This window comes from Marmota marmota, unplaced genomic scaffold (genome assembly GCF_001458135.2).
Source record: "Marmota marmota marmota unplaced genomic scaffold, marMar, whole genome shotgun sequence".
NCBI classification, from domain to species: Eukaryota; Metazoa; Chordata; class Mammalia; order Rodentia; family Sciuridae; genus Marmota; species Marmota marmota.
Genome location: NW_026000005.1, coordinates 24,378,815 through 24,406,258, shown reverse-complemented (window position 1 = coordinate 24,406,258; position 27,444 = coordinate 24,378,815). Strand labels below are relative to the sequence as shown.

The following is a 27,444-nucleotide window of genomic DNA, read 5'->3' as shown; positions in this document are numbered from 1 at the left end:
AAGCCACTTGTTCTTAATTGTTTTTTATATATAACTTTTACCCTCTCTGAAAATGTGTCTGGTCCCTGTTTCTTTTAATGTTTTTTTTTTTTTTTTGATCCTCACAGTATCTGATATAAAAATGTAAGAGTTACTCTTTTATGCTATAATTTGCAAGAGTGTATAAATGTTAAAGGAGTTCTGTGATCAGTGTTGGCTGAAATGAAGAAAGAGTATTGGGACAATAATAAAAAATAAGGGAAAGAGGGGGGAGTTCCGCATGTTTCTCCCCTTTGAAAATAAATCCCAATACATACGCATTTGTAAAATTTCAAAATGGGTTAGGCTAACCTGGGTTTTAGTGAAAAGTAAAAAAGTACATTATAGAAAAGTAGCTACAGGTATTCTAAACTTTGAGGGAGAAATTCTCTCCCTCCTTCACTACACACCTTCTTTCTTTCTTTCTTCCTTCCTTTGCTTTGTTTCTCTTTCTTCTTTAATGCCATTAAGATTGAGGATAAGGATTTTTTGTTTAACTACTTTTACTGGCCCTGGCTATAAGGGAAATTAAAAAACAAACTTGAAAAATGGTATGTCTCATTGAAAATTATTCATACCCTTTAACCTGACTGAAAACTATGGGTCCAAGGTACTCCAGCAAAGAAAACACCACCATTCACATCACTTCTTTTTTTCTTCTATGATGGCTGAACAGGAGCCAAATATTGAAAAGAATCTTTATATGAACAGAAGAATAGAATAAGCAGTTCAAATCTACTTAAGCCAAAATCATCCTTCTTGAAATTAGAGCAAAATAAAGAAGAACGGTAAAGGGAGACACATGGATGGGATGGAAAATAACAGTAAACAAAAACAAAGGCAAGGCTCCTATTGACTGAGTACTTACTATGCTCTAGGTACTAAGTTAAATATTTCTCACATATTAACTCTCTAGGCACTAAGTTAAGTACTTCTCACATATTAACTCTCAGTACTGTACGTTAGCACATGTGCCTATGGAGAAGTTACTAAGCAACAAGTTATTACTCTAATTAAAACTCCAATTTATATTTTTGACCCATAATATTTACATAAAGAGTTAGACTACTGAGTTCATTTTCATTTATTTATTATACTGGGCTGCCATCTCATTATTTTGTTTCTTTAAAATACTACTGCATCTTGAATTAGATAAAACAGTGAAACAGTGTTCACTTTACTTTTTATTCTAAATTCAGTGAACATTCTGTGTCTAGAATTAGTGGCCAAATGCTATTCCAGCTGTCAACATTTATTCTAGAGGTAACTACATTCTCTGTCTTGGATAAACCCTATTTGGTGGGACTAGGAGACATTAAATCAATAGATATTTAATCAAAAATTAGTTTTTCTTTTCTGAAGTGGAAGTCTAAAAGGCAAAGCATATTTGGATAAGAAGCTATATATTTGCAAGGACATATGATAGTATAATCTTAGAGCACAAGAAACATTTTAATTTTCTGGTTTGATGTTCCTAATGAGTCTTATGAATGATGCCTTATAGGATGTGCAAGTTACTTTTAATAAAAATAAAAGACCTTCTCAAGATGTATGCATCATATCACAGGCAAAGTCTCAAGATAATAACAATCTGTATGAACAGAAGGATTTTTAAGCTTTAGTTGATAGCTCATTTAATTTAAAATAATATGTATCTGATAAAATTCACTACTAGAAAATCCAAAGATTTAAATAATCTTTAACTTTGCCACACTAATATATGATTTGTGCCTACTGTAGTTAGCAAAATATCAAGTGTTGAAAAGAGCAGTAAATATTAATTAAAAAATAAAAATATCTCTTTTGTTACTAGTGTTTCCCCGTAAGAGATGGTTTTCTCCTTTTTGTGAATACAACAAAGTTACATCAAAATAACATAAGACACTGAACACGTCTTCAGTGAAGTCTCAATACATCAGTAGCAGAATTGAAAGTGGTCAATCAAAAAGCACCAGGGATTCTACCCTAAATGTATGACAGAAATTATCCAATTTTATGTGGAAAAAACAATTAAAATTGCAACAGCAAATTAAAACTCAAAAAAGAAAAAAAAGCTGCAGAACCTTTTGCATTAATTGCAAAAGCAATCACAGATTGCTATTAATATTTAAAGATGATTATCAGATCTTCCATCATGAAAGTGAACAACTCCAATTTTCCCCAAAGGCCATGTGTGAAAAGATATTTTGGGCTTATTCTTGAAAGTCTTTGCTTTGTCTAAGCCTCTTATAAATACATCTGACACAGAACATGATGAACACTATGTCCACACAATTGAGGCAAATAGCACAGAACCAATTACTGTTAGTGCCTAAAAATTGAAGTATAATTTACCTTGAACCAAGCAGCAAGCTCCTGGTACTACTTAATTCATTTCACCATAGATATTTTTTGTTATTTATTTATTTATAGAAACTTCAGCATTAATACTAACAAACACAGCATAAAGAGTATGCAAACCAAGTCAGGTATGGCAGCATCTGCCTATAATCCCACTGACTCCAGAGGCTGAGGCAGGAGGATCACGAGTTCACGAGTTCAAAGCTAGCCTCAACAATTTAGCAAAGACATAAGCAAGGAGACCCTGTCTCAAAAAAAAAAAACAAAAAAAAAAGAACTGAGGTTGTGGTTCAGTGGTAACTGATTTAACCCAGCACCCCTGGGTTAAATCCCTAGTATGAAAGGGATAAAAAGAGTATGCAAACCAAAATTTATGATTTTATATATATATAACATGAATTACCATGCTATAATAGGTATAATGAAGCTACTCTTTACAAATCTGTACCTTGTATGTATGTAAAAACAGTATTTTCAAATAATAAGAAAATTTGTCTACTAATCTCTGAAGACAAGAACTGAAAGACCAGTATCTTTATATCATTAACTACTTTAGAAAGAATATATCATCATTCATTCAATATTTGTCTTTGCTAAATGGAAATATGTGCATAAGCTGACTTTTGTCAATTGATCAAAGTAGACAACTAATACGATAAGCAAGTATATAATTACATTTTTTTAAAAAACATAAGATTATATTGATAAAAATCAGTGCAAATTTCATTGCATAATGACTTCTATGTACCCATATTCCACTAATTTAAAAAACAAAACCTGAACAAAGATCTCATTTATGTGTTTAAGTTCCCCTATGACCATAAATATATAAATTGATTTAACTTGGTATCAAATTTATATCTGCTGGAAACTCTGCATTTCCACACAGCTGTTAATTTTCAGAGAAAAATCCTAGTTGTTTCAAACCACTGAACATGATAATAGCAAAAATGAGATTGATCATTAACTCTAGTAAATGCCTTTGCCTTCATCTCAGGCTTTTAGTTAACCAAATGAATTAATGGGAGCTAGCTCTTCTAAAGAATTATTACTTAATTTAATCTGTGCAATCTTGTGGACAAATCCAAGATTCAACTATCACCTCTATGCAGATGACTTCTAACTCTATATTGCTAACCTGACCTTTTTTGAGTCCCAGACTCGTATTTTCAAATGACTATTTCTCAAAACGTGGCTTTTTTCATGGTTTGATTTTTCCATTAAAGGTACCACCTTTCTTGTGATCTTTTAATAAAAAATTTCAGGTCAATTTTGGGTCTTTCTGTCACTTGTCCCTAAATATAAGAAATAGGAAAGTCCTATATAACTGTCTCTGCAACATTTTTTAAAAAAATGATACATGTCCTATTTCTATCCTATTCTGATGGTCTACTTCAACATCTCATTACTGCTTACCTATAATAATTTAGCAACCTATTTGGTCCTTTGCTTATCTTTAAGTATTGTTTCCTTGGGTTTAGAACTGCCATGTATTCTGTATATAAATCCTTTGTTGTGTATAGGTTTTTCAAATGTTTTCATTCTGTAACTTGCCTTTTCATTTTTCAAAAGAACATTTTGAAGAGCAAACATTTAAAATTTTAAGTTCAATTTTATTTTTCCTGTTATACTTCATAGCTTTGTGTTTTATAAAGTTTTGATCAATTCATACTGAAAAATTTCCCATTCATTTTCTAGAAGCTTTATGGTTCTAGCTCTTATAGTTAGATCTGTGAACTACTTTGAGTTAATTTCTTAAATGGCATAAAGTATAATGGAGTTTCTCTTTATCTATCTGTCTACCTACCTACCTACCTACCTATTTACCTTCCTATCTACATGATGATACTAGTTGTTCCACACTAAAGGCTTCTATAAAGGGAAGTAACATGGTCTGATTTTCATTTTAAGATTGTTATTCCTTTGTTACTTAAATGATAAAATTAAACTTCTCAGCAAGGAAACAAGGCTTCTAGGGCATACTTCCTGACTACACTTAACTATTATCCACTACTCTGTTATGTATGTATGTATGTCCTTTGCTTATAATATGCCTCTCTATTTCCAAATACTTCCTCTGATTTTGCCCTACCACCTCCTTTTCACCTTGATTATTTCTCCTTTGATTAAAGAAAGGAGCCAAAAAATAGGGAGAATATGAAGATGGAAGATAAAGAGCCATTAATTGATTAAGGCTTTGGAAGAAAGAGTTGGGGGTGAATTCAGGACACAAGTTAAAGACGATACATTTTGTTTCTGTACTATCCACCGTTTTTCCTTCATCACTCCTTACTCTTGATATTCTCCAGATTCATAGAGAATTACCCTCACAGCAATACCTTGAGCCTCAATAGCCCTGTACCGCCTTTAGGTAGCATTCTATGCCTGGTTTCCAGAATTCTGAATGTCTGAAATTTTGCAAGAAGTCCTAACGACTGAAATTCTCTGAATTGAATTGATGGCTCTAAAAAATATCTGCATATAGAAGAATAATTTATAAGTAAAATCATAACTACACCTGAGAAATAAACATATTGTAAATCAATAAGCAGATCAGCCCAAATTGTTCCTATTTATGATGCTACTGCAGTCATTTTACATGACTCGTGCGTTCCTTAACCACAGAGGTCAGGATTTTCTGTTTTGTGCATCCCTCCCACATAGCACTTAGCAGGGCTTCTATGTCTACAATGCAGAGAATACACTTTAACTCACTGATGACAATTCATAAGAAAATAGTTTGACCTATGACCTTTCAACACTCAAGTAACAACTTCATGGTATTTGAGAAAGGGTGCTTCCTTTTCCTCATAGTTGGAAGCGATGTGGAAGTGGTTTCTAATCTGCCCCCTCTGCCATAGCCATATGCTCTGACATGCAAGCTAGAGGGGCAGATGTATAAACTGGGAAATGATCCAACTTTACAACTCCTTGGAGTCAAGGGCATTGTGTGTGCCATGCCAGTCCTGGATGACATGCCCGGAAATTCTAATTCATAGAAACAAAGGATAAAAGGCACAGGGAAAGAAGAAAAAAAAAAGTCTAGTGATTTCTTCATCACAAATGGCAGCAAAGACATCATCTCTTTTATTGTACTTCACCAATAGAATTTTCATTCCTAGAGAAGTACCAACTCTTGTAGACCCCTAAAGCAAAGGTAGCTCTTCAGCAATATAACATGGGGAGGCTTCATCCAAATTCTCAAGTCATTCCCTTGGTCCAGCTCATCACCTTCTCTATGGTAACATGAATCTTACTTGACAGGTAAGTTCCACATGAATTCTTCAAAAGCATCAGGATTTCTGGAGTTCAGGAAAGATGAAAAATCAAAGATCATTTGGTTCAAATAAGAGGTCATGGGGGAGACCAGCTTTTGTTAAAATGAACAGGACTGGTTTTGATTTTTTTTTTTTTTTAGTATCTGAAGAACTTATCAAGCAGCTTTCTTATGCCCTGCTCTTCAGTTGGTCATGACAAGGAATTCACTCTGAAGAGCAATCTAGAAGTTCAAAAAGAATTCTAATCAGTATCTGATCCATGATAGCCCACATGGACAGCGACAACAAATAGCTAGATAAGCCTCTTCTTCCCCTGCTTTACGACAGGGCACATTATAATCTGATAAAAGCTCCTTTGTGAACCCTATTTTATTTCTTCCTATAACAATGAATCATTATAAGTATCTCTAGACAGAGTAATAAACCATAGCTTGTAACTACAAATATAACCAGAACTTTTTATTAGGTGGTTTCTTATTAAAGGGAATTTTCCATTTCAAACTTTCTCAGGATATTATGAACATCATCCCCCACTTTGTTCCTATGTCATATGGTTTTCCATATATCTCAGCAGTATTTTAAGTTGTTTTTCTGGTTAAAAGTGATTCAGATCCAGTGAAACTAAGCCATGTCTGATTTCAGTTATTCTCTCATTTGCAATAGGTCCAATAGTTTGTTTGAATTAGCCCTTTATGGAGGATGAACATTCATTCGTTCTTTAGTTAAGAATTATTGTACTTAAGATTTCTGTTTCCAATGACAATCAATTCTCAAAATCCTGGTGATAAAATACTAATTGTTCATGGATAATGCAAATATACATTTAAATGCATTGACGGGAAATCTTTAGGCTGAGTCCTTTGACAAATAAAAACAAACAAGGGAAAAACCATGAGTGAGTGATGGTTGGTAATAGCCACTTGAAGTCGGAGATTGCCTTTCAGGGAAATCTGAAGCTTGAGGAGCTGGTGTGATGAGGTATTTTGGAAGTCAAATATAGGATTAGTAGAATTCAAGCAGTGACCTTCAAGTGGCCTTCCACCTTAGTAAAAAAAGATGGGTTGGAAAACCCTACACACCTCACTAATTGGAGTACTTCCCTCACCAAAGGGACTCTAAAAATATCTGTCTTGTCCGCCATTAGATAGGAAAAACAATAATTAAAAAAAACAATAATAATCACCATCTTTGAGAATTTGCCACCATGAGATTTACTTCTTAGAGGCTTTATATAAAATTCATTTTCTCCTCATCAATTAAATTGTGAGCCAAGAAATTGTATGAAAGTGATCCCAAGTTAGTAATGTCCTACTATTATCTCGGGAGAAGCACATTTAAGCCCTCTGTGGAGAAAAGCCCGTGCCAGTGAGGCTCTCTGTGATTCTCATAAACTAAATTCAACAAAATATGACCTCTTGCACAGAAGTCACCAAACTCACAAGGAAAAAAATCACCATGGATAATAGTGAGTAAAACATAAAAGCAACTTAGATACCAAAGGGGAGCTAGAAGATCCAGAAAAATTACTCAGAATGGAGGGCAGATTCAAGGAAATAGAAAAACATGAAGGAGAATTTAAGGAACATAGCAGAGTGTGGTATAACATATATGTACTAAATACTCATATTAGTAAGTAGGAGTTCCATAGGGGAAGGCAGAATGAGCAACAGGCAGATTAGTAGACATAATTTCCCAGAAGGGATAAAAAATTTAATAGAAAGCCATAGAAGGCACATCAAGAAGGTAATACCAGAAAACATCTACACCAAGATCTAGACTACAGTGAAAGTGAACATCAAAGACAAAGAGAATTTAAAAATTTCTGGAGAGAAAATATTAATCATAGTTAAGATGCCACTTAGACTTATAGCTGAATTTTCACAAAAGAACCCAGAAGCCAATAGAAAACAACATCTTCAACGTACTTTCATCTTAACATTAAAGCAAAACTGGATGTCAAGAAAAAGGCATTTTTTGATAAACAGTATTATCAATAGAGCGTCATTAAGAGGTACCTGGAGTGCATACTTCAGGAAAAAGCAACGATTCCAGAGAAAAGTGAGAATGAAAAAGAAAAAAAAAAGAATGCTGAGAAAAGAAATTGATAAATATTTGTATAAGTCCATCCATTTACCTGCAAATGAGAAAAGAAATTGATAAATATTTGCATAAATCCACCCATTTACCTGCAAATGCCATGATTTTATTCTCTTTTAATGCTGAGTAATATTCCATTGTGTGTGTGTGTGTGTGTGTGTATATATATATATGTGTGTGTGTGTGTGTATACATACATATATATATATATATATATATATATATATATATATACACACACACACACACACACACACACACTACATTTTCTTTATCCATTCATCTACTGAGGGTATCTTGGTTGGATCCACAATTTAGCTACTGTGAATTATGCTTCTATAAACACTGATGTGGCTGTGTCCCTGTAGTATGCTGTTTTTAAGTCCTTAGGGTATAGACTGAGGAGTTGGATAGCTGGGTCAAATGGTGGTTCCATTCTCAGTTTTCCAAGGAACCTCCATACTTTGCTAGTTCTTTTTATCAATTTGTCTTTCTGTGTGTCTTTAATTTCAAACTTTTCATGTCCTTATGCTTTATATTTATATCTTATCCTAACAAATAGCTGGATTTTGTTTTGATATGCTATCCAACAATCTGAACTGTAACTAGGGTTTTAGCACATTTACATTTATTGCGATTTCTGGCATTTTTAGATTTATGTTTATCATCTTATTTTATGCTTTATATTTGGACTATTTTAATGATTCTTTTTCTCTTCCTTGTCATTCTAAGATGAATTGCTTTTTTAAGTCCATTTTTTCTTATATTGATTTGAAAATTATACACTGATTTTATCATACATACTAAACAAATTCTAAAATTAGTCAATATGTAATCCTTCTTTCAAACAAGAGAAGCAAATGAGAATATGCTGGCTCTTCTTACTTCTTCTAGTTTTAGCACTATTTTCTATTTTGCTTTCTTTCTTATTTTTTTATTCCTTGGGTTATTTATTAATTTTAATGTTTTATGCATTTTAATATTTGTTCATGTATTTGTAAATGGATGGAGTTGGAGAATATAAAAACCAAATGCTGAATGTCTTCTCTGATATAAGGATGCTGATTCAAAATGGGGATGGGGTGGGGGGAGCATGGGAGGAATAGACAAACTTAGATAGGGAAAAGGGGAGGAAGGAGAAGAGAGGGAGTATGGGGGTAGGAAAGACAGTGGAATGAGAGGGACGTCATTACCCTAAGTATATGTATGAAAACACGAATGGTGTGACTCTACTTTGTATTCAACTAGAGACATAAAAAATTGTGCTCTATATGTGTAATATGAATTGAATTGCATTCTGCTGTCATATATAACTAATTAGAATAAATAAACTAAGAAAATTTTAAAAAGAGAGCTAGCAAATACAGAGTAAAGGATGTGTGCTGCATGACAGACCCTGCTTTTTGTTTGTTTGTTTTGTACTGGGGATTGAATCTAGCGTCCTTTACAATTCACTGAGCTATAGCCCCATCTCTTTCTATATCTTGAGACAAGGTCTCACTAAGTTGCTGGGGCTCACCTCAAACTTCTGATCCTTCCACTTCAGCCTCCCTAGCCACTGGGATTACAGATGAGTGCCACTGTGCCCAGCCTCTGACATTGCTCTTAAACTGGGGCTACAAAGCCTCTGCCCTAGGAGCTCACATTCAAGAGGGAGAGACCTGTAAGGATTAAGACAGTACGATAGTAATAGGAACTTACTTCTTGTTGGTTAACTATTTTACATGGAGACATCAGGGGAGATCTTTGAAGAAACTACATTAGAACTCAGACTGAGGGAATCAGCCGCATAATGTAGGGAGAGATCATTCTGGGCAGAGGGAATGCTTCCTGAAACAAGAATAAGCTGAACCATCTGAGAAACAGAGCAGGCAACTGCCCTGAAGGGGGAGGACACAGCAGTGGCAAGGCTAGAGGGGTAGGTAGGGCAGAAAGGCATGGCCTTGTGAATCACCCCAAGAAATCTAGATGGTTCTTTATGAATGACGGGGAGCCATCAGAGAGCTCGAAGTAAGTGAGGTACATAATTTGATTCACGTTTTCCAAAGGTTTCTTTGGCTCCTGTGAGGAGACAAGGACTCTGAAGTGTGGAAAAGGATAAGAATGAGTCAGTTAGAAGACTCCTATTAAAGTCCTCCAGGTTACGGTGGCTTGGGTAAGAGTGGGAAGAAGTAAGCCAGGGCATCAACCTGGTCTTCTGCTGGACGCTTTAGTTTAACTATGTGGTGTCCCCCGAAAGCTCACGTAATGAGACAATGCAAGAAGTTTCAGAGGTGATATGATTAGATTATAGGAGATAAAACTTAATCAGTGGATTAATCCACTGATAGAGATTAACTGGTTAGTAATTATAGGCAGGTAGGGTGTGGCTGGAGGAGGTAGGTCACTGGGAGATGTGCCTTTGGGGTCTATATTTTGTCCCTAGTGAGCGGAGCTCTCTATGTCATGTTCTGAGCTGCTTTCCTTCTGCCATGATGTTCTGCCTCACCCTGGGTCCAGAGCTCAGGGTGAGCTGACCATCAACTGAAACTCTGAAACAGTGAGCTAAAACAAACTTTTCCTCCTTTACATTGCCTTGTCAGGTCTTTATATCACTGTGAAGATGCTCTGACTAAAATATGGAATAAATGTGAGGAAGCAAGAAAGTGAAAAGTCCAGGCTGACTGAATTTGGTAAGATTTTTTAGGCACACGTAGAGAGGTACTAGTTAATTCATATTTCTTCTTTCCCTCTCTGAAGGAATGGGCTATTAGGAGAGCATATTTGAAAACATAACTCAAGTTAGACCTGATTAAGAGAAGTTCTCAATAATAGGTGAAACTCTGAATCTTTCTTCTACCAAGGAAGCCATTGCTTAATCAGAATTGAAGGCATTTGACCACAGACAGGAAATAAGACCCCAAGGATGAATATCACATGTCCTGAAATTCTCAGAGTGGAGCATGTTTTATCAGAATTTTTGAGCTTTGCATAAAAGCACGATAGCAGAAACTATAGAAATGCTGATGGAAACTTATAGAACTGGCCAGCAATTTGTATTAGTACTTCGTAATGTCTTGCCATGTTCATACAGCATTTTATACCTTTATTTCCAATTTTCTTTAAAATAATTTATACTTTCGGGGCTGGGATTGTGGCTCAGCGGTAGAGCGCTCGCCTAGCACGGGCGTGACCGGGTTTGATTCTCATCACCACATAAAAATAAAGGCATTGTGTGTGTCCATCTACCAAAAAAAAAAAAAAAAAAAAAGATTCATTCTCTCTCTCTCTCTTTAAAAATAAATTTATACTTTCATGGAAAAAGTACCAGTTTTATAAATTGAAAAGTAGTATTTTATTAATATACTTACTCTGAATATGTAATTTATTAAAATAAAAAATATTTGTCCATATAAAACATTTAAAATGGGTCATGGAATCCCAGATCACTAAATCAACAAACAGTAGCATTTTCTCTGGAGCCTATTAGTACAGAAAGAAAAGGCCTCCATCACCTGTAGAATGCCAGTATTTCTAAATACTTCTAACAACTCCTAATGATAATAAATAATATTTTACAAAATTATCTCTTTTTTCCATTTGTGGTTTGGTTTGCCTGGTTTGAAAAACTATATAATCTTTTTTAACTGGCTAATAAAAGGGTTTCTGTTCAGAAGGTGTCTTTGAGCGGCTTTGTTCTATTTTAAATGGGTGGAATCTGTAGTTGTTTTCTGTGGGTGTGTGGTTTCTAATTATCAGCAATGGGAATGAATTTCCATTTGCTTATTTTAGCAAGAAGTAATCTAGGTTGCTTAAAGTTTTCTCTTTCATTTTCACATATTCATCATTCACTTACTGTAAGTCTGCTTTTATTGGATACAGTTGGGCATCACGAACCTCTAAAATAAAGAACTTTTTTGTACATGGCATCACATCAGTGCCTTATTAAATAAATTAAAGGACTAAGTTCCTGCCCTCTAGGATACCAAAAATTGACAGGGGGGATTAATATTCCCTAAATATGTTTTTCATTATGGCTCTTTTGCCAGACCCATAAATGAGGGGTCTCATAGTTAAGCCCTTTTTTTTTCATTCCCTTATTCCCTGAAATACTTCAGCACCTCAAATGGGTTCCCCATATAACTCAGGGAGTCAGCCTTTCATCTTCCTTCAGTAAGTAGAAACTGTTCCTTTCCCATGACTCTTCTGTATATAATCTGAGCCAGACCCCATGCAAAATCCTTCCATTTGTATATTTCTATAGTTAGATTCAGCAAGTGATGTTTTACTATGTTTAAAAATGTTTTGAAATATTTAAACATTGTAAATTGTTACAAAAGGAGGGGCTTGGGGAGATGTTAGTCAAAGAACATACATTTACAGTTAAGACAGGAGGAATGGGTTCAGGAGATCTATTATTATACAGCTGAGTGACTAGAGTTAGAGATGATGTTTTCTTGAAAAATACTAAGATAGAAGACGTTAAAGGTACTCACCACAAAAATGATAATTATGGACGGCAATGCATTTTCTAGATTTAATCTTCCATAACATATGTACACTTCCAAATATCATGTTGTACATGATAAATACAAATTTTATGTCATTTTAAAATATAAACAAGAAGTTTTTAGAATTTTAAACTCAGAACTCATTGATTTGTACATTAAATATAGTCTCAATGTAATATTAAAACACTATAGATAAAGTAGAGGGTTTGCTTGAACCCCAACCCTAATCCTCCTTCTCAGTAAAGTTAACCTCTCTTACTTTCTCTAGGAATTGGCATTTATATGTAAGCACATGGTATTTCCACTGTTTGCATTCCTGTTGTTGCAGTTATGAGCACCTTAAGGGCAGAATCCCTATTCTACACAGCTCTATTTGTAGTACCTGACACAGAGGACTGGCATATGGTAGGTGTTCAATAAATATTTGCTTACTAAATGAGTTATTGTTGCCCCCACCACTACCCTTTCTGTAGTCAACAACAGTTCTTCTATCTATATGAGAAAAGGGTGGGCCTTGGGAATATTAATGGGGTAAGGGAAGCATAACTATGAACCAAAGGAGATCGAAAAAAATATCTGAGAGGAATCTTAGGGACTGGGATATATAAAAAGACACATGTACTTTTTATATATCCCACTTCCTGGCACTCAGTTCCTAAAACACTTGGAATCTCCAAAATGGTGTGCCTTTCTGTACCCTAATAGACAGCTGCTAAACAGTCCTTGAATAGGGGCTGACTGTCAGGGAATCAAACAAGTGATTAGAGGTTGAAACTCTCAGTACTACTCCATCTATGGGGAGTGGAGAGGGTCCAAGGTGGAGTTGATCACCAGCGCCCATGATGCAATCAGTCATGCAGGCCTGTGTAATGAAGCCCCCACATAAAAACCCCAAAGGACTGTATTCAGAGAGCTTCAGCACTGTTGGACATCAACAAATTCTGTTGGAACTCAGAGTAATGTTTCCTGGGCATTTATATTTAAGGGAAAAGGAATATAATGCCACAATAAAGTAAACAGTATGATGAATAGAAACTATAAGTAGACTGTTACAAAGTCTGTGTAAATCTTAAGCAAAATACAGATTTTTTTTTGTACTTGGAAGTTTATTCAGTTCTGATGAATTTTAATGGTAGATGCTTAAAGAAAAAATTAACAGAGCTGTGCTAAATTAGTCTACCTTCCTTGTATCTATGCTGAGTTTGGGGAAATTTTGAGGATTTAAATTATCATTTTCAGTATTAAATCAGGCAAAACTAGCAACAATTATATTAATAAAGAGATTGGTGAAATAGAAATCATGTCTGAGCCTCAGTTCTGTTGCTGAACAGCTGGGCCTTTGCTCAGGCTCACTTTCCTCTTTCTAAATCTCAATCTAGTCTTTAAGAGAAGTTGGTTGATCACTTTCTGTGATCTACCTCAATAGATAATTAGAAATACAATTGCAAGAGATAATGTTTTTCCCAAACACATAAGTTTGGGAAAAGTGTAGCTTATCTATCAACCCAATCCTTGAATTTAGTGTAACTGTGTGTGTGTGTGTCTTTGTGTGTATATGTGGAATATATTTTTCCCCCTAGCTTTCAACCCAATTTTCCTTCAATGACTTAAACATTTCCCATCATGGATACCTATTATATATGTTACTACTTGCTGGGAGCCATTAGCCAAGTAGGTATGACAATTTCCTTGCCAGCGTACCCCATGTTGCAGTGACATTGAATGTAGGTGACCTTGCTCAAGGACCAAGGCGGATTAGGGCGTTCCCGGTTTAGGTTCCAGGTTTAAGGTTTAAGATTATTCCTGCTGGGAATAGGGCGTATCCTGCTGCCTGAGTTCCCCTTGAGTTCTCACGGGATTCAGACAGTATTTTTGGGGAGACAGAAGCCCAGTGGAGGTGGATTTGGGCAGAGAACGTGGATTTCCCCAGAACGTGTTTGTAGACGGCTGGTGTGAGTTCGGGAATAAAGAGTTGCTGTTTGAATCTACAAGCTGTGTGGTGGCTCGTGATTTTGTGCCCAGCCAGACTGCGGCAACTACTTATCTTCTTGGGCAGCTTGTTGGCCACCCTATAGTGTCATTGAATATAGACTTGAGATTATCAAGAAAAACTGACACCAATTTCATCCTTAATTTCTCACCCCCTTTACCTACAAATTTATCCTTACCACAGGCATCCCTACCATTCTCCTGTCATTTAGGCTCACTCTCTCCAAGGCCAACTATTACAAAACTGTGCTCTTAATTCTAGCTTTTTAACAGTGCCCTCTCTCTGGTTTCTTCCTTCCCTCACACGCTGAGAGAAAAGAGATACTAGGAGGGGGCCCCAATTCCTCCTAGTATCTCTTTTCTCTCAGCATGGTGCAGAGTTTTTCATTAATAACAAAACATACAAGAATGAAAACAACTTTTCTCATCTTCTTTGGATACATTTCTCTCTCTCTTTCTCAACATTAGCCTTCATGAAAGATCACCTATGCTATTTCCATTTTCATTCTTCCCTCCTATCCTACACTCTACTGAAACTTAGTCCATTTACAGTTACCTCTCAATTTCTAAATCTAGTGAAAAATTCAGCACCTTCTCATACCTCTGTAACCTTGGGGCCTTTTCCTTTTTCAACTTCTTGGTATCCTCATTTGTCAGAGACAGGAGAACTTTATAAGGAGTAATCTATCCAGGCCACCAATGAGTCTAAATTGACCTAAGCCTTTTCTCTATTCATCAAAGAAGTTAGGACTAATTCTCTTGGCAGCAGCACAACCATCTAAACAAACCCGGCTGATCACTACTGCTACCCTCAGTCACTGCCAAGATATGAGACCCAGTCATCTATTCTTTTCTGGCTGCCAACTATACAACACTCTGTACTCAGTGTGACTCCCTATCCCACTTTCCCCCTCCATCCCAGACTTGCCTTCTTGAGTCTGACCATCTTTCCATGGCTGACAAAACACTGCAGTCTTTTTACCTCATTTCTAAAATTCCCCCAGCTTTCAGCCTTAAATGAAATCTAGCTCTCCACTCAGAATTCTGCTTCCCCTGGAGCCCTTCAGCTGAAACTTCTCATCCATACTATGCAGGTCAGATTTGAGAGGGGGCCCCAATTTCTCCTTATTTCTCATCCCTACTCCCTGCACATTGCTCCTCGACCCTCATGCAAAATCCCTACTCTTTCCTGCCAGCTGGCCACAGGTGCTGGTAGAATATGAATTGCCTCTTCTCCTGCTTATCCTTGACCTCCACCACCTTTGCAAATACGTCACTTAACAGGCAAACAGCAAAGAGATCATGGTTTTCCTCTCTCTCTCCCCTATCTCCATCTTATCACTTCTGTTGTCAAAGGTACCTGCCTCAGGAAACTACCAGTCCACATAGGATAAGAGACACATGTGGAAAACCCGATCTAACCTGTGGGTTAGAACTAACTCCACATACTGCAGAGACCAGCAAATACCAGCCTACCTGAAGCTATATGACCAAGAAATAAATGTTTACCATTGGTTTTATTATGAAGCATAGCTGCAGCAATAGTTGATACACTGACAATCGTATTAGACCTTCTTTTCACTCACCCACTGTTTAGTTAAAAAGAAAAAAAAAAAAAACCTCAAGACTTTATTGCCTAAATATTTCTCACTTTTCTTTCCATTCTCATTTCTGATCACTTAAATTTACTTTTGCACATATCATATTACCTTGCCCCCACCCACTTTTTGGCTCTTTCAAGTCCCTGCAATCACCAGATTGATTTTACCAGAATACAAAAGGGGACTACTCTTTCCTTAAACCTGTTTAGCGCCTGAGCCTGTAGGATAAAACCATACTCTTGGATTTGGCAGAACTTCCTCATAATTGAATCTGTGCCTCCTTGCTCCACCTGGTGTCTTGCCAGTCTCCCTTCATATTCCTGTCACACTGAATTGCTTATGGCTTCTTGAGTATACCTTGATATTTCATGTTTTCATAACTTTCCATATGCCTAAAATCTGCTGGCTCGTTGGCCTTTTCTACATCTCCAACTTCTGTTTGGCTATGAAATCCAGCTATGGAAGTACTTCCATTCTGACACATGACAGCCAGCCCCCAGTCCCACACAGGATCGGCACTCCTTCCTCTTGGAGATTTCTGTACTGTGCTCTTCAGCACAAATGTATCAGACAGATATTAATTAGGCATTTACATTCTTTCTCTGCTACCACATTATAAACAATTTTTCTAAGGCAGGACCACATCTTATTTCACTTTGTGTCTCTAGCATTTACTATGATATCTGCTACAGAGAGTGGGCATTTCATAAACAGGACTGGGATGAAATAATTAATTTTGAAATTTGATTTGGAAAAAGAAATGTTGTTTCTATCTACTCATGAAATTCAGAGATGCACAGACCTTCTTTATATTTGAGTAGTAAAGAATCTTATTAAAAATACTGTTTCTAGTTCAATTTGATTCACTAAATTTTAGAGACGACAGTATTCAGTAATCTTTTGCAACACAGAAATACTAGGGTTGCTTGAAAATCAAGTTTGTATAGAAGGAACCCTGGACATATTGCCAATCATCTTATGATAACTTCCTGAATCCTATGGAAATGCCAACCAAAGCTTGAGTACGAGAGAAAAGAATACATTTCTTATGTCTAAAGCAATGTTTTTCTAGCATAAGAAATGCCAAAAGCTTAACGGGTACCCAGGAAGGATGTCTGTCCACACAGATCCTTATGCTGTATTACCTTAACCAATCAATGAAGAAACTGTTCAAGTCCACTAACCACTAATAATAGAATTGTAGTTCCTCATCTATTTATGCAATATCTATTATTTATGCAATAACCATAAAGTTGTGAAAAATAGAAAACCAATTAGAAGACTCAAATACAAAAAATGAACAATGTTTGTATTCCATTATTTAAGTATTTTAATTTTGATATTCTATTAAAACATGGAATACTAAGACAATAAAATTTATGAAATTTCACTCAACTTGCTGCTCTTATAGTAAAATGATGGATGTTTTTAAAAGTTCTATCCTTTTATAAAGATCCAGAAACTTCTCAGGCCACATTTAAACTGTCTAGATTTGAAGTTTATACACATTGCATTTAAAGAAGAAGGGAAGGTCTGCCAAAGTAGCAACTTCCTCATTAAACTCTCAGGCTTGCTACGAAGAAAGATATTACTCGCATGTTTACTGTAATGTACAGATAACACACACACATTTTCTCTCTCATATGTCTCTCAACTTGACCCACACACACACACACACACACACACACACACATATATATATACATATACATACACATGTACATGCACATAGGAAAACTAAGGCAAGAATGACCATATTAGATATCCTTCTCAAACATACTCACTGAATTGCAGGAGTCTAGTAGAAATTTATAATTATTGTATTTCTGTTTCAGCTAGCTGAGTGTACAAAAGACAAATAAGAATTTATCAGGTTTCTTGTTGTGTCTCTGTGTGTGTGTGAACTTCTAACTAGAATTAGATGTAAGCACTGTGTCTGACTCCTATATTTTCAGTTCCTGGGATTTGGGGTTTTAGGTAGGTGCTAGTAGAACATGAATTGCCCCGAAATACTACCTCTACCACACAACATCTGAGTTTATATCCTAACCCAAAAGTGACTAGCTGAGAAATCAAATATTTAAATGCCCTTAGCTTCTATTTCTTCATCAGTAAACTGTGTCAGGATATCAACTAAACATGCTGACTATAAGGCACCTCATATGTAGATATACCCTGAGATTGTTAATAAGTACTTGCTCATGAATTGATAAACTTGCCTTAGGAAAGGTCTGGACTTACTGCCAGCCATTACTTTCACAGACTTGCCTGTTTTACAGCTATATAGACAGGTGTTTGAGAATATAAGAAATTAAAACAGAAATAGGAAAGCTTTTTAGTCCATTTTGCTAATTAATATGTCAGAGCCCATAAAGAAGAACTCACTGGCTTCCTTCAGTACTGCATCCTCTTAAAAAGCTGGGTCAGCAAAGATCTCTGCAGACAGTCAATACATATTAAAACAGTTCCAAGCAGTAAATCAAAACAACTAAAAAAGAAGATGACACAGAAAAAAAAAAGTAAAATTTATAACTCCTTTCTGACTGACTCTAGAAGAGCACTGAACTATTAGTTTAGTTGCCAGTTCAGTATACAGAAAGCAAAAATATGCCTGAACTCCCTCTCAGGCATATTTTGTTTCTGAATATTACCAAAATCAAAGTATAATTAAAAAAAAAATCAAATGCCAAATTTGATGTCATTTTCTGTGTCTTCTAATGTTCCCCTAGAATATTTAACTCATTTAAAAAAGTGGCTTTGTTGTTTAAAAAATATTTTTCTCTATTTTTCCCCCCTCCCTGCATTTCTAAGATTTGTTTAATTAGTTAGACAGGGAAAGAGGGTAAAGACATTTTTGGTTTCCCAAAAGAATACTAGAAATACAATAAGGCTTACTGAAACTTGTGATTTTTTTTTAAAGAAACTGAATAAAACGTATTTTAATTCTAATTTCCCAGTGTTGGGTCCACTGTTCCCTAGATATACATGTCCCCCTTCTGGGGAGGAGTCCCTAAAAGATTATGAGCAGAATTACTGTGCTGTCTAATGAGATGGGATGCACTGTTAGGGGAGGCCCAATAGCAGGATCTTAGAGGAATCTCAAAAATCCTGGGTGGATTGCAGAAGGGGTGAGAGGAACACTACATTCTGGGCCAAAAATGTTAGAAAGATTTATCCTACCTGGGCCTCTGATTTAATCAGATTTCCAAGGAATAAACCACTTAAAGATTAAGCCAAGGAAAAAGGAAAAGGTGCCAAAAACCTTGTCACAAATTTGGGAGGTGCCCAAACCAGACAAACAGATGGAACTTGGCACAAAATGGCCCTCTACACACTAAGTAGCTGACTCAGAGGAAATTTCAACTCACATGAATTTATTAAAATGTTGAATATCATCCTGAATAAGAAGATGGATGGGGCTGGGGATGTGGCTCAAGCGGTAGCGCGCTTGCCTGGCATGCGTGCGGCCCAGGTTCGATCCTCAGCACCACATACAAACAAGGATGTTGTGTCCGCCGAAAATTAAAAAATAAATATTGAAATTCTCTCTCTCACTCTCTCTCACTCTCTCACTCTTTCTTTAAAAAAAAAAAAAAAAGAAGATGGATGATAGATTTAGGTCAGCACATACAATTTAATTTGTTTAACTTTCTGATAGTCTTAGATTGTATTGAAGCTGCCTACATTTCTAACATTAAAGAGAGAGAGAGCACTGTTTTATTATTAGGAAAAAATAGAATTTTACTTAAAGATTTGGGGAAGAAGAAAGAAAATTGCAACAAAAAGTTCAGTGGTCCCTTTGAACACTGGTGAGTTAAGTAGAATCAGAACTTTGCAAGGTAAAATACAACCTGGTAACTTGTTAGTGATCACAGACCACCTTAGAAGATAGACAGTTTAGTTATATGTTAGGTGACTTTTAAACATTATTTTGTAACTGAAAGAGGTTGTCAGAATTAAAAGGACCCTTAATCCTTTGCTCTGTGCCCCCTCACCAAAGCCAGATGAAAGAATTTCCCTGCATAAGTGTAGCATACATAAAGGATCTGCATTTTATATGAGGGGATAAGTTCCTGAGGATCATTATAATTTAAGACTAATTTTCCAAAATAAAGAAATATTTAAAAAATGGGGGAGGGTATATTCTTGGAGCATAGAAATTTATAATTTTAGTCTTACATTTTTCTATAATGATATTCTATATTTTCTCAAAAGTGTCTGATGTTTTACAGAATGCTTTCCTTTAATGTCATGCTAGACTATATAATTTTAGGTCATTGTTAGCTCTCCTCATTACATGCCATTTTAAATCCAAGTTATCAAGTTTCCGACTGTTCTTTAGTATTTTTACTAGTTTCATAGGTACCCATTGACAAACTCAATGATGTAGTGATAGGATATAAAAGTCCATAAAAATATAAAAATAGGGAATGTTGGAACAGCAGTGCATTAGTAACAGAAATCTCTAAAACATTCACTGTATTTAAATAGCATGGTTCATCAAATATAAAGAGGTTTGGTTCTATTTCTATCTCTCAGTGAAAGTGAAGGTGCTATGTGGCTAGTTTACAATAAATCTAACTGGTAGCTTTAAATTTTTGCCACTTTTGAATTTTTTATTTTAATTTGGAAGGTTATTGTTTCAAGTTTGCACTTAGAATAGTTCTTTATTAATATATTATATTATATTATATAGATATCATTTAAGTTTACCTAAAACATTACAGCAATATGCTAAGACAACAATGATCTCAGAAATAGTAACAATAACTTTTAATTACTGACTAACAGTAACTTGTTTGGAAATCAACTAAGATTAGAATGTGTTTCAATTTCCTGGAATTAGGCAGAAAGATGATTATTTGCTCGTTTTCACAAATCAAGCTAATAAAATATTCTTAAAAACAGCTTCAAGTTTTTTCATTGAATCCTATGTCAGTACACAAAAAGATTTTAGTGTTCAAGTATTAACATGTGTAAGACAACTATTAATATATGTAGGACTATGTATTTCAAATGAAAAGAATGTAGGCTATCCTTGGGGTTCCTTGGTCACAAGAACTTTCTTCCCAGTTTCCTAAAAATATTTAATGGAAGTATTTAATGGTAGTATTTAATGGAAGAAGATGATATAAACATGCATGTGGCATGTGTCAATTTAACACTCCATGGAAATCTGTTCTTTTACAGTGATCTAACCTTTTAGATTCTTTATTAGGAAAAATGGGAGGGAAAAAAAGGAAAACAAAAGAGTTGTGAACTAGTTCTTCCCTGCTGTTTTTACTAAAGAATCTGGAAAAGAAAGAAAAGAAAAAAAAATCATAATCTTGCCCTGGAACGTGATGGAGGTAATGAGGCGTCTAGGCGACTTGCTGCTGAAAACGTAATTGGCACATAAACACGGAGACAGTGATGGGGAAGACTTCTTTGTTTCAGAAACGGAGGGATGCCAACATATTATAACTCTTCTGTGTTTGGAATGGCAATTCTAAGAGTCAAATGGATGTTTTTTTTTCCTCCCCAAATCATGTACCCTTAGAAGAAAGGAATTACTGAGGTATTTGCTAGCTTAGCAGCTCTAAGTTTTTCCGCTAAGTGAATGAATGATGCCAAAGGAAGAGCACAGGAAGAGAAGGCAGGCTTCTTGACAACGAAGGGCAACGTAGATATTAAGATACCATACACATGATAGAGAAAGACCAAGACCCTAAGAGACCCAAGTGGACTTCCCAGATAACAAAGAGAGCTCATTTGTGAGAGAAAAATAGGATAACAATCATCCCTAGCACAGTCCCTTTTGATGACAAGCAACTGCATATTTTTAAATTTAATTTTTAATTTTTTTTTTGAGGAGAAAGAAATAAGGACATCTTTTTTACTCTGGAACTCTCTTCTGCTGTTTTAATATGAAAGTCAGTGTGGGAAGGAATTTTTGAACTTTCTTTGGTTTTCTTTACAATGTTCTGTTTGTTTTAAGTGCTCAGCTAGCATACAGTTTCAGATTTGGAGTTTTAGAATTATTTTTTTGGAAACCTTTCTTCTTTCCTTTCAAACATTTTGAGTCAGCATACATTATGCCACTATGCACACAGCCAAGCAATAATTCATTTTCGTGGAAGTCAGAGACATCTCATGTATTAATTAGAAAGCCTTTCAGTGACTGGTGGGTAGAAACAGGTTCCAACTGCTACTAAAACACAGCCAGGGATTTCCAGGAAGGGAACAGAAAGGCAGATACGAGGAATTTCTTACCGGATCGGTGTCCAGCCAATGAATGAACTTTGCTTTCATCTGGCACTGAGGAGAAAAAAGTAAAAGAGACAAGGATTAGACCTGCTTGTAAATTAGGCATTTTACAAACAATAAATTAATAGAAAATCATAATAAGTTAAATCTTTTACTGGCAAAGATTTCAGAAGATTTCCCTTCCAGCCTACCCTGGGGTACATCATTTTTATTGACAGACATTTGAAAAACAGCTATGAAGAAATATGTTTATTAGATATTCTATGAATATGACATCATTCTTAAAGACTTCCAATACTTTCAGTTCTTTTAGCTGGGTTGTTGCTTCCATGACCATAAGAGGAGAAACTAAATTCAAACAAAGCTCTCTGAGCATAAAAGCAATGTATGTATTATCTAATACTCAAGGGTTGGACCTGTGTATCTGGTCAAAATGGAGGAAAAGAGAAAAGATTTATAATCCCCTAGAAATAGTTAAAAACTAGACAAAACATGAAATCATGGCATTTGTCTGATGAGATGTCAGGCAATAAAGGACAGCAACTCCTAAGAGATGGAAAACAAATGGGGTGAACCCTACAAGTGCCCCAGCTTGCTTCTAGAGAAGGTTTCCAGATGGTGGTGCAGGGAGGGGGACACTGAGGCAGAATCCAGTGATTTCTTTCTTCTTTAGCTTGAGGACATGGTGCAGATGTCCAGGGATGCCAGTGCAGATGGAATGTCCAGGACAGAGAAGCAGAGAGAAGAGAATCACCCAGATTTCTCTCTAAATCTTCAGAGAATTCCTTCCTGGATTTAGCCGAATACTGATGATCCCTTGTGCATGAGACAAAAACCCCAAGAGCTCAAAGAATCTGTCCCAAATGGAAAGGAAGCAGTCTGTAGTCCATGCAGAACAGGGAACAGTGCCTATTGCCAATGGCTAGAGTGGAAAGCTTCATAATTCAGGGGTGTCAGTTAGAATATGAAGATGGGTTTTGCCTCAATAGGAGGAAAATTAATCCCCAATTAACATAGCTCAGATGAAATGGATAAACTTTTGAAAAGTCTAGATTACCAAAGCTTATAAAGGAAGAAATAAATGTATGCATAGCCTGATAACTAATTTTAAAAATGAGTTTGTAAGTAAAACTTCTCCAAAAAACAAACAACCACAAACCATCTAGACTGAAATGGCTTCACTGCTGAATTCTATTGAACATGTAAGGAAGAAATATTACTGACTCTACAGAAATCCTACAAAAAAGTTTAAAGGAGGGAACATTTCCAACCTATCCCATAGAGCTAGTATTAAACGTACTAATATCAGAAAAAGACATCATATAAAAACCACTAGATAATATTCCTCATAAACATAGAGGCAAAGTCCTTAGTCATTTAGCAGCTTTGCATGGATCGCCACTTCAATGTTTGACAACAGCTGTTTATTTGTTCACCGTGCACCACTATGCTAGTCTATGAAATTCTTGTGTGCAAAGGTGGATAAAAAAGTGAGGGGAAGTTTCCTAACAAGGAGAACAGCTTCCATTTTTCCTAACTAGACTGGTCTCAGAGTAACATGTGTCCCTTTTTTCTATCCACCGTATCATTCATAATATTTAATTGACACAGTCGCCATATGTTATGGTTTAGATATTAAGTGTCCCCCAAATGCTCATGTGTCTGTCAGTGCAAGTGGGTTTAGAGAAGGAATGATTGGGTTATGAGAGCCTTAACCAAAATTAGTAAATTAATCCCCTGATGGGATTGAGTGGTAACAGAAGGTGGGTAGGGTGTGGCTAGAGGAGGTAGGTCTTTGGGGACATGCTTTTGGGATATATACAGTGTCTGGCAAGGGGAATCTTTCTCTCTACTTCCTCTCATCATGTGAGCCAATTTTCTCTGCCATACACTTCCACCATGATGTATGGCCTTACCTTTAGCCCCGAGGAATAGAGCCAACTGTCTATGGACTGAGACCTCTAAAAACCATGAGCCCCACAAAAAACTTTTCCTCCTCTACAATTATTCTGGTCAGGCATTTTGTCACAGTAGCAAAAAAGCTGGTTAAAACACCATATATAATCTTCCCCCTCCCCCATCCCTCCTTTACTTCTTTAATTTCTAGAAAAATCATGTATCTATGATTATCCAGTTCTTAACTGCTTAAACTCATGTCTGACTTCTTGTTTTATTTCCATTTGGGAAGTAGGTCAGAGGTATTTTTGAGGTGCTGATGGTGAGCCAAATTCTTCCCTCCCCATGCTTAAAAACCCAGTGGAACCCATATTATAAGGAGAAAAATATTGGAAATCAATGATAATAAAGATCAAAAATAACAATAGCAACTATATTTGTTGAACACTTATAGATTCTGTCCTATGTACTTTATATCTACTAATTAATTTAACTCTCACAATGACTGGAAAGATAAGTATTTTTATCCATATATTACAGATAAAGAAACTGACACACACCTCATGAGTGGAGGAGACAGAAATTAAATGGTACTGTTAACTACACCATTATACATTGATACCAATCAGACAAAGGTTTCTAAGAAATTTTAACAATGATCAGCAGCATGAATTAAACATAAGGAAACAAACACCTATATGCTAGAAAACTCTCAGCTTTTTTATTTGAATATATGCTATTAATAGAAATCTTTTTGTAATGATAAATATCAACAAGTGTTAACCATCAATTTATCAAATTAAAAATATAAATTATTTATTCCCATTTTATAGATGAGGAATCATATTCTTAAATTAAGTACCTGGCATAGAAACTCACTAGTTTTAGGCAGTTATTGTAAAAGTCTTAATGGTATTTTTCACAAGTGTTTTAAAATTATTTTAATTTTCTGCACTTCAGTCTCATTGTACATAACATAAGGAAAATGTTGCTTAGTCCATAGGTTTGTGGTGAAGATGAAATGTTTAAGTATATGTGAGGCATTTGAAAGATCACACTATAGCACTTAATAATTATTAGCCACTATCATCACTAATGGGAAACTAGATAGAAAGGCAGAACAACAAGGTAGCTGATAATGAGATGCATATGGGTTGAGTAACAGCACTGCCAGGCAAGGTACTAAGCTCTTTTAACCTCAGTTTGCCCATGTGAGGCATGAGGATACAAACAATATATAGTGAGTTGTGGGAACCAAATAAAAACAACTGTGCAAAAGTGCTCAGCATAGAGAGCCAGGTGTGCAATTGTCAACACATGAAAACATTTGCTAATGGAAGCCATGTGAGGGGTAAGGGAATAAATCTGATGATGGCGGTGGTGGTCAAGATTTCACCTGCTCAGGATCATAAAGAAATAGAGAGTGAATAATTGAGAACATACTGTTTTAGTCAACTTTTGTACTGCTGCAGCCAAAAGACCTGACGAAACCACTTAGAGGAGGGGAGACTTATTTGGGGCTCAAAGTTTCAGAGGTTCCTCAGTCCATAGACTGCTGACTCCATTGCTCTGGGCCTAAGATGAAACAGCATATATCATGGGCAAATCCCCAGCAGAGAAAAACTGCTCACCTTATGCTAGGTTCAGGAAGCAGAGAGGTGTGGGGGAGGGCTGCAGGGCAGGCCCCCAGTGACCCACCTCCTCTCGCCATGCTCCTGCCTGCAGTTACCACCCAGGCCATTTAAACTAGGATGGGCTGATTAGGTTACAGCTTTCATAATCCAATTATTTCACCACAACATTCCTGCATTAACAGAAGTTTTGGGGTGGACAACTCACTTCCAAACCATAACATTATGCATGAGGTAAATTTAGGTGTTATCTCATGAATAACGGAACACCCACAGCAGGTACTACCTCCAAGTTTACCTGGCCAATTCATCTTATGGTGGCAGAAAGGCAAAGAAAAACGCTGTAGAGCCCATGGTCTTATTACATATAGTTAATCTGAAAAAAGGGGTTTGTATAAAATTAATGCTTTTGATATTGTTCAATTTTTGTCTTTTTTTCCTTTTTAATCTTAGCTGCTTTAAGTACTGAAAATCCCCAGCAACGCCAGATGTTACAAGGAACTTCTTAACTTTTTGGCTGAATAATGCCTATTATTCCTAGTAGGAATGCTTATCATTATTTTAATTGACAATTTGAAATTCTTTAGATCCCTAAAATAAACTATTTTTAAAAACAGTGTGGAAAATCCAAATGGGTGATAGGCATAAAAATTGAGGGTCTTTCTCCAAAATATTCACTGACACAGATGTCTATCTTTAGGACGGAAGATAAGTGAATAAACATAATAGAAATGAGAGGGAACTGTAACGACTTAATTAACAGAATACATTTTATTTAAAAGGTTAAATTTAGAACAATCATCTTTTATACACATGCTTAGTTCTGGGAAGCAATTTAAATAACAGTAGCAAATGAGAAAATGAGGTAAAATTACACACACCACCAAGTTGTTGTTGTTTTTTTTTTTAAATGGCAAGTGTTATAATTAATACCCAACTTCCTTTATAACCCACATCACCTTAGAGCTACTATTAATGCTCTCTCTCGGGGCTGGCACTTAAGGGTAGTAGTTGCACTGTGCAGAGAGCTCAGTGACTGGAGTGGCAGCAGTAAGAATGATGGCAGTGGGTCATTTTAAATAAAGGACATCTTTACAAGAAATTGAAAAATGAGTGGGCCTGGTGGGGGAAAGGGCTTCCATTCCAAAAGAGGAAAGTACCCTAAGCATCAAGTAATGGGTTGTTGATGGAGAAAGAGCTTGAAATTTAATTCTGATTCTGATGACAAATTTTTCTCCTTCCCTCCCTTTCCTCCTTCTTTCTCATATTCATTCTCCCTTGCAGCCCCCCCCCCCGTTACTAGAGCTTATTACATTTCCTTTGAGTCCATCAGTTTTACCCCAAAACTAGTACTACTTGCTTTTGATTATCTTAAAGGAATATTACTGTAATTGAAGAGATATCATTGAAATGATGAGTTTTCTGAAGATACAATTCATAAGCATTTTTATTACGATTGTTTTCATTATAACCATTATTAAACACTTACAGGGCACCATGAAATCACCCCTTTTGAGGTGTCTCTGAATTTATTTAGATGATGGGATTTCTTTTTTAAAATACCTTTATTTTTATTTATTTAGTTTTATGTAGTGCTGAGGATCGAACCCAGCACCTCACACATGCTAGGTGAGCTCTACCACTAAGCTACAACCCCAGCCCTAGATGATAGGATTTCTGTACTAAACTTCTGTTTCTTCACATTCAACACCAGATCAATACACACCATTTGATTCAGTTACTACAAGGTGATTAATAAAGACAGCACCCTGTGGCTCGGGCATTTGTTAATTTCCTGGTGTGCCCTCTGATTCAGGACACGCACCTGGGAAACATAGCAACCTGATAGCCTGTGTTC

General features: G+C 35.9%; 1 protein-coding gene across 4 annotated transcripts in view; it reads right to left on the bottom strand.

Moving 5' to 3' along the window:
* The window catches only part of Pard3b (par-3 family cell polarity regulator beta), a 981,002-nt gene that overhangs the window by 332,056 nt on the left and 621,502 nt on the right, over positions 1-27,444 (bottom strand). For all 4 annotated transcript variants that reach the window (XM_048808385.1, XM_048808386.1, XM_015481294.2 and 1 more), the window contains one exon: positions 22,066-22,110. In XM_048808385.1, the coding sequence (XP_048664342.1) occupies positions 22,066-22,110 (45 nt within the window). The remainder of the gene's footprint in view (positions 1-22,065; positions 22,111-27,444) is intronic.